Source organism: Salvia miltiorrhiza, chromosome 3 (assembly GCF_028751815.1).
Source record: "Salvia miltiorrhiza cultivar Shanhuang (shh) chromosome 3, IMPLAD_Smil_shh, whole genome shotgun sequence".
Lineage (NCBI taxonomy): Eukaryota > Viridiplantae > Streptophyta > Magnoliopsida > Lamiales > Lamiaceae > Salvia > Salvia miltiorrhiza.
Window position 1 is genome coordinate 2,857,871 of NC_080389.1, and position 12,286 is coordinate 2,870,156.

The window sequence follows — 12,286 nt, forward strand, 5'->3', positions numbered from 1 at the left end:
TCGGTCGCCAAGTTAGAATTGCAGTATTTTGGATCCAAACAAATGAAGATCTTATTCTATTTTAGATGGAGTCTACAAACTGATTGAGCATTCTACAAAAACAAGATGGACTATTTAAGTTTCCTTATCACATTTTAAGACAACTATTTTATAATCCTATTTGCCAAGTAATCTATCCACAAGAACACTATCATAGAAACTTTTTTAATGTTTGGTATAGTAAACATATAGTATCTCTCATATATCATGCATGCCACTGTTGCTAAATGATAGCAGGCCCATAGAGTTTGAATATGTGGTTGAGAACTTATTAAACAATTAACAACTGTGTGAATGGTGAAAATCCTATCACTTTGTACATTTACTGAACTTAGATTAGGGGTGTAAGTGAGCCGAGCTAGCTCGCGAGCTACTCGGGATCGACTAAAAAATTACTCGAAATCGACTCGGTATAAGCCGAGTCGAGCTTGAGCTCGAGCTACTCGACTAGGTATCGAGCCCGAGTTCGAGTTTCATCATACTCGACTCGTTAGGCTCGCGAGCCTAATCGAGCTTTCAAAAAAATTACCATTTTATCCCTACACTATAGCATAATTACTAATATAGCTCATAATATATACAATTTGTTGAAGCATGTATGAGAGGAGCTTAAACAAGCTCAAGCTCACCGAGCTTAAACGAGCTCGAGCTCGACTAAGATTCAATAATCGAGCCGAACCGAGTCGAGCTCGAGCTCACCGAGTATGCAATCGAGTCGAGCTCGAGCTCAAAAATCTCAAACTCTTAGCTCTAGCCTCAGTGACTCCTCTGGTGGCCACTTCAGCCAGCACTTTCTTCAAGCCTCCTCCTAAGCTGCTCCCAACACTCATCTCCTCAACCTCACAATTTCTGATTTATTCAAAGAAATGGGAATCTAAAATTATAGGTGATGAAATGGATCTTACAGAATTCATTTACACAAAAAACGCTTAGATTTTTTATATGGACTAGCAAGGGGTAACAGCAGTCCAAAACTTAAATGAATAAATTGGGCCAAATTCAATTAAAATCGCAGCCCATTTTCTTTTAAAAGTAAATCTGCCAACTAATTAAATAAGGGAGATCAATCCCAACACACCCAGCCCAATGAATTAAATAGAAATAAAATCGGGTCCAGCCGAGTAAAAATAAAAACCAGCCCAAATGCTATTGTATACGTCAGCCCAATCAAATAAAAATAAAAGGAAATTGGGCCAGCTAAATTTAAAAGGAAACAGCCCAAATAGAAGCCCAACCCTCAGGCCCCAAATGGAATTGTTTGCGTTTGTAGATGCTTGTATATATGGTGGTATTTTGCATGCTGAGTGATTCTTCGCTTAGTTGTGAGTGTTTTTGTTGGTGTCAAGGATTTCTAATTCATGCTCTACTTATATATGGTAAGTTCACATTTGAGCTAGCAGTTCAGACATCGTATAAAAAGACTAAGGTATCGTCAAATTTCTAGTTGTATATCTTTGTTGATGGTTGAAATTGATAGAAAGCTGTTTTTCTTCTTTAGGGATTTTGGCCTGAAATTTTTAAGTGCTTGTAGGAATTATATTATATACATTATCTACATTGATATTATATTTCACCATTGTTTATCCTTTTCTAATCCTTTTTCTTTTGCTCGCAGATTGAAACTCCCAAAGATGTTCAAGAAAAGTTTGGCCGAACTGGTTGAATCATATCTACTGTGATAGGTATGTTCCTTGGGTGCATAAAATAAATCAAAGTGGAGTATGAATGTGTTGGGAAATATACACAAATAATTCCGCCCATTATCAAATCGAAAGCAATATCAAAGATATAAATTATCTAAGACGGGAAAAATAATGACACCGATATTTAACGTGGTTCGGCCAAATTGCCTACGTCCACGGACCCACCCCAATATATTAGAGAATCTCAAAAAAAGGAGGAGTACAACAATACCACACTGTATTTTGTATCTGCCTACGCAGAGGCTATCTCTCAACTCACTTTTATCACTCGTGTATAACTTCCACACTGAAGTTTTCTCTCACAAGATTTTCTCTCTATCTCTCTATCTCTCTAGCTAGAGAATGCTTTGGTTGTGTTTGGTGTGTCTATCAAATGCTGCGGAGAGGCTCTTTATAGGCAAAAATTAAGAGGTGGTTGGTGGCAAATGGTGGTAGGTGGCACATGGTGGAGTTGGTTGATGGCTACCTACCTATTTTTGACTAACAATCTCCCACTTGAAGACTGATTTCAATCTGTCTTCACACCTCGATCAACGCAGCAGCCTTTCTGTCTTTGTTATTCTAGCAAACCAATTGAAGCTGAGCACAACTTCAATTTATCAATGGTTACTGCCTTTGTAAACATATCGGCTGAGTTCTTGCTTCCTTGGATCTTCTCAAGTTGTAAGATCTTCATCTCCAGCAGGTGACGGATGTAGTGATACTTCAACTCAATGTGCTTTGTCCTTGAGTGAAACGCTGGATTTTTAGCCAAGAAAATAGCACTTTGACTGTCACTAAAGAGTGTACTATTCTCATGCTTCTTCCCAAGTTCTCCCAAGAAATTCTGCAACCATACCATCTCCTTGCTTGCTTCCGTCACGGCTACATACTCAGCTTCCGTAGTAGACAACGTGACAATCTTCTGCAACTTAGAAGACCAAGAAATAGCAGTACCACCAAAAGTAAATACATACCCGGTTGTACTCTTCCGACCTTCCAGGTCATTTGATGCCAAATCTGCATCAACATAGCCAACCAACTTGGCACTCTTGCCATCAAAACATAAAACCTTGTCCGTGGTACCTCTTAAGTAACGAAGAATCCACTTGACTGCTTCCCAATGTTGCTTGCCCGGATCACCCATGAATCGGCTTACTACTCCCACTGCATGCGCAATATCTGGCCTTGTACACACCATGGCGTACATAATGCTGCCTATTGCCGATGCATAAGGAACTCTTATCATCTCGGCACGTTCCTCCTTTGTACATGGCGACTCCTTCTTCGACAGCTTGAAGTGACAACCCAACGGGATGTTCACCGGCTTCGAATTCTGCATGTTAAATCTTTCCAATACCTTCTCAATGTAGTTGGCTTGTGAAAGATACAACTTTCCTGCCGCCTTGTCTCTTTTGATCCTCATGCCAAGAATCTGATTGGCCTCTCCAAGATCTTTCATGGAGAATCGTTCAGACAATTGCTTCTTCAACTTATCCATTTCCTTTGCATCAGCTCCTGCGATCAACATATCGTCAACGTATAGCAAAAGGATAAGATAACTTTTGTCGAACCTCTTGTAGTAGCAACAATGATCAGCGTGGCATCTCGCGTAGCCAATCTCCAACATAAAACTGTCAAACTTCTTATACCACTGCTTCGGAGCTTGCTTCAGGCCATACAAGCTCTTTTTCAACTTGCACACAAGATTTTCTTTTCCTTTCACCACGAATCCCTCGGGCTGTGTCATGTACAAGTTTTCCTCCAAATCACCATGAAGGAATGCTGTCTTTACATCCATCTGATGTAACAACAAGTTTTCTGCAACTACCATGCTCAACACTAAACGAATAGTGGTCAGTTTCACAACAGGAGTAAAAATATCGGTATAATCAATACCGTATCGTTGCTCAAACCCTTTGACAACCAGCCTTGCCTTGTAGCGTTTGCTACCGTCAGCTTCAATCTTGATTCGATAGATCCACTTGCAATGCAATGCCTTCTTCCCCTTCGGGAGCTCTACAAGTTCCCAAGTGCCGTTTAGGATAAGAGATGCAATCTCATCATCCATAGCAACTCTCCACATCCGCTTATTACTACCAGTATCTGCCTCTGCATAGCATTCAGGCTCACCACCATCAGTAAGTAGTAAATAAAAGTTAGAGGGCGAGTACCTATCAGGTGCACGTCGCTCTCTAACCGGTCTTGGCAGCGGATTGCTTGGTGGTGGGGTTCTTGGCTCCTCATCTGGAACCTCTTCAAAATTCTGGCTCTCCTTGCTCCCACTCGAGTTTGAGATGTCTAACTCGACTACTTGGGAATCAGAATTGCCAGGGCTAGATGCTTTCACTCTTTCCTTGTACAACACCTGTTCATTGAAAACCACATCTCTACTTCGAATAACCTTTCGGTTCTGCTCATCCCAGAGCCTATAACCGAACTCGTCTCCACCATAACCAATGAACGTACACTTAAGAGATTTAGCATCTAACTTGCTTCTATTAACATGATCAATATGAGCATAAGCAACACATCCAAAGATGCGTAGAAAAGATAGGTTTACCTCTTTTCCTGTCCATTCTTCCTCAGGTATCCGAAACTCCAATGGAACTGATGGACCTCTATTGATTAGGTATGCAGCTGTGTTAACTGCATCTGCCCAAAACATCTTAGGCAACCCACTTTTCAGCCTCATGCATCTTGCTCGCTCATTTAGTGTTCTGTTCATCCGTTCTGCTACACCATTCTGCTGGGGAGTTCCTCTCACGGTTTTCTCCATGCGAATCCCATTCTCAGCACAGTAGTCTTTGAACTCCTTAAGTTCATATTCTCCTCCATTGTCGGATCGTAGACACTTTACTTTCAGCCCTGTTTCAGTTTCTACAAGGGCTTTCCACTTCCTGAAAGTATCAAATGCGTCGGATTTATTTTTAAGAAAATAAACCCATACCTTTCGAGTGGAATCATCAATGAAGGTTATGTAGTATTCCGAGCCACCAAGGGATTTTACAGGCGCCGGTCCCCATAGATCACTATGGACCAGCTCCAGTTTCTGCGTCTTCAAGGTTCTGCCGCCTCTCGAGAAGCTTACCCTTTTCTGCTTTCCGAACACGCAATCCTCGCACAGGCCAACTTCAACAGTTTCCAGGCCAGGCAGCCTACCCTTCGAACACATTATCTTCATCCCCTTTTCGCTCATGTGGCCAAGCCGACAATGCCACAAATCTGCATTGTTCACTCCTCCTGCAAGATCAATGCAATCTTTGGAGTTAGTTGTCATATACAACGTGCCATCCTTCTTTCCACGAGCTACAATCATAGCTCCCTTGATTATCTTCCAATTACTGCAGCCAAATGTCACTGTGTAGCCTTCTGCATCAAGCTGCCCAATTGAAAGTAAGTTCCTTTTCAGTCCAGGAATATGTCTGACTTGATTCAGCTTCAACTCGGATCCGTTGGATGTCACAACTCGCACGTCTCCCTTTCCCACGATTTTCAGGGGCTCATCATCAGCAAGATACACCTGTCCAAAATCGCCAGAGACATAATTTTCAATTATATCTTTATTACTGCATGAATGGAAAGACGCTCCAGAATCCAGCACCCACGACTCCATCGGACTGGTCACGCTCAGGACCAACGCCTCGCCTACATCTTCTGTTGTGGCTGCGTTCGCTGTCCTTTTGTGATCCTTTTTCTTCGGTGACGCTTTACACTGATTCTTAAAGTGCCCGAACTCTTCACAGTTCCAGCACTGGATTGAACCCTTATCCGTCCTGGATTGGCTCTTTCCTCTGGACTTTGACCTTCCCCTGTTCTGCCTTCCTTTCGATCTTCCTCGATATTCCGTGTTCAGTGCAGACCCTGACCCTGAAATAGATGGAGATTCTTTCCTGCGAATCTCCTCGCTGATCATCAGATCTCTTACTTCGTCAAAGCGCAACTTTGCCTTTGCCGATGAAGCGCTAACTGCTATCACTGTTCCGGCCCAACTTTCTGGCAGAGAAGATAGCATTATTAGGGCACGAACTTCATCATCAAACTCGATCTTCACCGAGCTCAGCTGTGTGGTGATCATGTTGAACTCGTTCAAATGATTCTGCACTGGTGTGCTCTCGGACATTTTTAGATTGAACAATCGTCTCATCAAATGTACTTTGTTTGCAGTTGATGGTTTCTGGTACATCTCCGCCAGAATCTCCAACATCTCCTTTGTTGACTTTGCTCCAGTCGTGTGGTAGGCAACGTTCCTGGACAGCGATAGACGTATTGCACTCATCGCCTTTCTGTCCAGCAGCTCCCACTCGTCCGGATCCATCTTATCTGGTTTTTCTTTGAGGGGCTGATGTAGATCTTTTCCATAAAGGTAATCCTCGATCTGCATCTTCCAGAAACCGAAATCCGCACCATCGAACTTCTCAATCGTAATCTTTCCGTCGCCCATCGTAACTGCTCCCAATTGATAAACAAGATAATTTTCTCAAAGTAATTCTTTTCTGATGTGGAGGTTCAGTAATTACTGCAACCACAGAGCATACTAAGAATTACAAAAGAACAATCACTGTTCACAACGAAATCACTATTCACGATGAATAGTAACAGCACAAGAAAATTATCAGACCGCCACAAACGTGGCTCTGATACCAGTTGTTGGGAAATATACACAAATAATTCCGCCCATTATCAAATCGAAAGCAATATCAAAGATATAAATTATCTAAGACGGGAAAAATAATGACACCGATATTTAACGTGGTTCGGCCAAATTGCCTACGTCCACGGACCCACCCCAATATATTAGAGAATCTCAAAAAAAGGAGGAGTACAACAATACCACACTGTATTTTGTATCTGCCTACGCAGAGGCTATCTCTCAACTCACTTTTATCACTCGTGTATAACTTCCACACTGAAGTTTTCTCTCACAAGATTTTCTCTCTATCTCTCTATCTCTCTAGCTAGAGAATGCTTTGGTTGTGTTTGGTGTGTCTATCAAATGCTGCGGAGAGGCTCTTTATAGGCAAAAATTAAGAGGTGGTTGGTGGCAAATGGTGGTAGGTGGCACATGGTGGAGTTGGTTGATGGCTACCTACCTATTTTTGACTAACAGAATGATATATAGACATTTCTCTATTATTGTTAGAAAATGGAGGTGATTATATAGTGGTTTGAGTGTGGTGAGTGATTGTAGTGAAGTGGTGTAGAGAATATTGTGAATGTAGTGTGTGTAGAAGATAGAGAGAATGATTTTAGAATGGAGCTCTTGTCTCCAAAGAACTTAGATAATATTAGATAGAGTGATGTTTTTGAGATTGTTGAGATTGGTTACAAATGGCTCACAAGAGCTCTATTTATAGGTGTGGGAAGATCTCTCTAAATCCCACTACATTAGTTTGTATCTAGAATTCTCTACTAGTATCTACTTAAGGAATTCTCTAGATACTCTATTTTAAATAGCTAATTTCTAGAATACTCATACTTCTCCTAGGTATTATTTAGAATACTCTAGAGTAATCTAGTTAGTGGTGAATTCTCTAGATTATACATAGCTTATTCTCTCTTAGAATATTCTAGATAAATGCATCACACTTCAATAATTATAGAGAGACGTCAATAAAAATAAATAGTAACATTTCGACTGAATTATTTGAACTTAAATAAATGTAAAAGTTCTTTTCAAAAAAAAAATGTAAAAGTTGATGCCATATTGGATTCTAGCGAAAAAAGACAATGCATATCTGGAATGCATTTGTAAGTGACAAATATGATAATGAAAAGTATTTACAATGAAAACTACGCATTAAACTTGTTTATTTAGTTATTTATTTAAATAAAGAACACACTAATCTTTTGTCTGTTGGTTGATCGTGTTCTTGAAAATACTATACACAAATTACTGCTTTATTGCTTTTGATAAGAAGGATATCATTTTCACAAATAAAATACTATACACAAACTACGTACATTTGCAATATAACAATGGAAAATTATACAGCAATAATCTTACTTTACTTCACATAAAGGTAGCAATTTCACTTCTTTGATGGATTTGTTAGCATTCGGCACTACAGTATGTCTTCTGCTTTCATAATTGATGGTGTTCTTGGAAATTTTATAATCTAATCTACTTTCTTCCTTTTTTCTTCTAGATCACATTAGAAAAATGAAAAATCAATCAAGCAAAACCACTTTTTTGGATGCCACAACTTTTCAAAATGATCTGTATTGTCATTTCCACAAAAAATACTCGATGAATACTGATCATCATCAATCCTGCTGTCGTTAGTCTTTTTTCATTTCATTTCCCAAAAACTAAAACAAAAGAAACCAAAAATTGTTCCTGAGAGATGGCCTATGCTGCTCTTGTCTCCCTCACAAACACCATAGACCAATTCCTAAACAGCAATCTACATTCCATCTCTGTTGAAGAAAAACAACAAATTACATCTCTCCTTGAGTATGTTACTCCCTTCCAAGACTTCCTCGACAAATTTCCAGACAAGTTCAAGATTTTGGAAGAGCGAATGAGGAAAGTGGCAAATGAAGCAGAAGATATCTTAGAATATCTTGTGCTGGAAAAGGTTTTCTTGTCTTCTGATGAAGAGCCCGAGTCCCATAAACTCGACTGGGGCACTGTCATCAAGGATACTAGTTTGAAGTACAAAAAAATGTTGAAGGAGTGTGGCCAAGATTTTCTTGGCGACGAAGCTACAGACAACAACAGTTTGAAAGGCCGAATTCGCAACATAGTAATTGAAGGACAAAAAATCAACAGCTTCTTAAAGTGGGAGAGAAATCACATTCGTTTCAGAGACAAGTGGAGATTTTTACCAGCCGAGTTCGCTATGTTCAAGTCCAGACTCCACTTCATAAACCACTTGAAAAAGATGGGAAGCGAAATTGACTCGATCATGGCGGAGGCAACTGCCGTGAAGAATAACAAGAGCGACAAGGCTGCTTCCTCATCTGGACTTGCACCGCCGGACAGGGTTAGTGATGATGAGAAGCAGGAGGAAGAGGAGACTGAATACTATCGAAGTTCAAAACACGAACTCCAGATGGAAAGGGTGATGGGGGAGATTGCTTTGATTGCTGCACAAGTGAAGGAAATCAAGGATAGCTCCAGCAGCAAAGACGTTGAACGCGGTGGTGATGATATTTCTGCTGCTCCTAGTTCATCATCAACTGATCCATCCATCCACAAAGATTCCATGGTTGGTTTTGAAGATTATGTGTTAGACGTGAAGGATCGCCTCTGTGGAGAGCCATCCCGACTCCAAGTCATCCCAATCTGTGGTATGGGTGGCATCGGCAAAACTACTCTTGCCAGGAACGTTTATGATGATCCATTAACGGTGGGCCATTTTGTGATTCGTGTTTGGGTCACAATATCACAAGATTACAGTGCACAGAGAATTCTTTCTAGCCTTCTGGAGTCCTTGAAAGAATACAACACTGGTAGATTGGGACAAAGTGATGATGAAAAAGTGCACAAAATTTTAATGGGGAGGAGATATTTAGTTGTGATGGATGATATGTGGAGTGGTGAGGCATGGGATCTTGTTAGAAGGGTATTTCCTGATGATGGCAACGGAAGCCGTGTTGTGCTAACCACGAGGTTGTTTGAGGTGGCTTCTTATCCGGATCCTTCGAACAGGCTTCATGAGATAAGCCTGTTGAATGCAGAGCAGAGCTGGAATTTGTTGAAGCATAAGGTGTTTGCAGATGAAGAATGTCCTTCCAATTTAGAAACTATTGGGGAGGAGATTGCGACAAGCTGCAAAGGATTGCCCCTCGCGATTGTGGTGATTGCGGGGCTTCTATCCACAGTTAGTAAGAATCCATCTTCATGGCAGGAGATTGCAGAAAAGGTGAAGTCTGCAAAAACTACAGAGCATGACCAAATCGAGGAGATACTATCTTTGAGCTATGTCGAATTACCTCAATATTTGAGGCCATGTTTCTTGTACATGGCTACCTTTCCGGAAGATGATGAGATCCATGCAAAGAAACTTATCAGATTATGGGTAGCTGAGGGCTTTGTGAAATATCCAAGCAACTCTGAAAGCTTTGAAAAGGTGGGAGAAGAGTGTTTAGATGAACTCATGAAGAGAAATCTTGTTTTGGTCAAAAAGAGGAAGTCTGATAACAGAATCAAAAGCTGCAGCCTCCATGATCTGATGAGGGACTTGTGCATAAGAAAAGCGCATGAAAGTCAGTTTTTCTTGAATCTGATGGATAAGAATGTTGAAAAGGAACATTTTGAAGAAAGGATAAAGAATCAGCGCCGCGTAAGCCTTGATTCTTCTCATCTAAGATACCTTTCAGACGATGATGATTCAACCATTCATTCCATCAGATGCTCGAAATATCGTTTAGTGAAACTGAACTTTGTCAAGGGTGTGAGGTTGCTGAGGGTGTTGGATACGGTACCTGCTGACGTGGAGAGCTCACCATCAGTGCATCAACTATGTGAGTTATTTCATTTAAGATATCTTTCTATTAAGTATATGGAATCTATTCCTACGGGATTATCGATGCTTAAGAATCTGCAAACCTTAATCATTGATAGAGAAAGGCGAGAAAAATTCTTAGTTGGAGTAGTTTGTAATCTTGTGTTGGGTTGGGACACGCCACAATTAAGACATGTTCACTTTCACGGGACAATCTTTTTTGAGGATCCAAATGAAACAACTCTCTCTCTAGAAAGCCTACAAACACTTTCCCATGTATCGCATTCGAGTTGCACTAAAAGGATCTTGAAGAAGATCCCAAACCTTAAAAAGTTGAAGATTGATTGTTCTTGGGGTCATCATGAAGATGCAGCTTGTTTGAATGATCTGGTACATCTACACCAGCTCGAGAATTTGGAAGTATATGCTGGTGGAAAGTTTGGATCTCGGCCAAAGCACTACAAGATTTCTTATCCTAGCATGCTGAAAAAGTTGAGTTTGATTGATTTGAGCCTTCCTTGGAGCCACATGATTGTTGTTGGTTCATTGCCAAATCTACAAGTACTTAAACTAAAAAGTTGTACCTGGGTCGATGGTGATACATGGGAAACAATCGAAGGAGCATTCCCAGCGTTGGAAGTTCTTCTAATTGGAGGTTCAGGGTTGGAGAATTGGATAACTGAAAGTAGTCATTTCCCCAAACTCAAACGGCTACTGCTTCGTTCTTGTTGGGATCTCAATGGGATTCCAAAAGATATTGGAGACATTTCAACTCTTGAACTCATTGAGGTTACTGGAAAAGTGAAAGAGTCTCTAATGGAGTCGGTTGAATTGATACGAGAGGAGCAAGAAGAATATGGAAACAACATTCAAGTTGTCTGCAGTGCTAAGTCCTAAAGATGTGGATTTGGATAAGGTACTGCCTTTCATCCCTTGAATTTGCTATTGGTCACAACTTTCCAAACTTAGTTTTTATATGATAAGATACATCTAGTAATTAAATTTACTATTGTTTGCTACATGCATCTTATCCTGTTTTTATTCAATTTTGGTTATTTCACAGCCGGTGTTATGTGTGTTTTGTTGGCCGATCATCGGGTTTCAAGCTTTTAGAGTTTTGAGTCGATGATGACGATGACAAAAACATGATGATGTATCTTTCTCATGATTCAGATTGAAAAAGAAAAGAGGATGGGAATGTGTTCTCATATTGAAGAGGTCCTCTTAAGCAATGAAGTTTGGAACTTGTTTTGATTTGTCAGAAGTTTGTTTCGCATGTGAGTGATGATGTTTTGAAGAGTGATAACATTGTGTGCTTTATCATGTGTGTATATGTCTATGTTTTTATGAAGAATGTTGATATTTCATAGTTTCTTTTTTCCAAGATACTTTGTTGCCATTCAATCAACTAGGGTCCTTTATGAAGAATGTTGACAAAGTTAGAAATATCTCAAAACAGAGGTGATTGCTGAAATTGAGGGAAGCGAGTGAGGGTCATCTAATGACTTTGCATATTTCAGTTGATTATAATACATGTTGTAGCTTAATTAAATCATCTACTTGATGTTATAGGCTTAATCTTCTCTATCTAAGCATGTTGAGAATATGAAATGATACTGATATGGGCACTTAATTTGTAAGATTCCATACTTTCACTATGTGTAGTTTTGTACCATCCTTTCTAAAAATAATTCATATGATAAATCTCATTCCTCATTCTTGTTCATAGGATATTAAGTTAGCAATAGGATGTGAGAACTTTCTAAGTAATTAAATCGCTAAATATGAAGCAGTTCATTGGATATCAAGAAGCTCTAACCTGGATAGGAAGTCGATTAATTCATTGAAGCAATTCCTCGAACACTTGCAGTGCACTGTCTCGCAGCCTCGAGTCCTCTATCTGGAATTTTCTCGAACACCTGGCCCTCAATCAGATTCGAACTCCGATCCTCATTAATCGGAATTAGAAGGCTCTTCATGATCATAATCCGTAAAAAACTCCAAAATTACATGCCGAAATCTCAGACTTAGCTCAATTTTTCGGCTCAGAGTTATAAGCGCGTGCTGTCTCAATCTTAAAATAATATGGTAGTTGAGATGATCAAAGTATAT

General features: G+C 40.0%; 1 protein-coding gene across 2 annotated transcripts; it reads left to right on the forward strand.

Annotated features, from left to right (window-relative positions):
* The first annotated feature begins 7,734 nt into the window (after window positions 1–7,734).
* LOC131016794 (putative late blight resistance protein homolog R1A-3) lies at window positions 7,735–11,553 on the forward strand. 2 transcript variants are annotated; one of them, XM_057945528.1, is made up of 2 exons: window positions 7,735–11,090; window positions 11,238–11,553. In XM_057945528.1, the coding sequence occupies exon 1, from the start codon at window positions 8,069–8,071 to the stop codon at window positions 11,069–11,071; it is 3,003 nt and encodes a 1,000-aa protein (XP_057801511.1). In that variant the 5' UTR covers window positions 7,735–8,068; the 3' UTR covers window positions 11,072–11,090; window positions 11,238–11,553. The 2 variants fall into 2 exon arrangements, with proteins under 2 accessions (XP_057801511.1, XP_057801512.1); XM_057945529.1 differs by having other exon boundaries at window positions 11,348–11,553.
* Window positions 11,554–12,286: the final 733 nt, after the last annotated feature.

What these genes read in the sequence shown, in the direction of transcription:
- LOC131016794 (XM_057945528.1), top strand. Translation starts at nt 8,069, where the DNA reads ATGGCCTATGCTGCTCTTGTCTCCCTCACAAACACCATAGACCAATTC.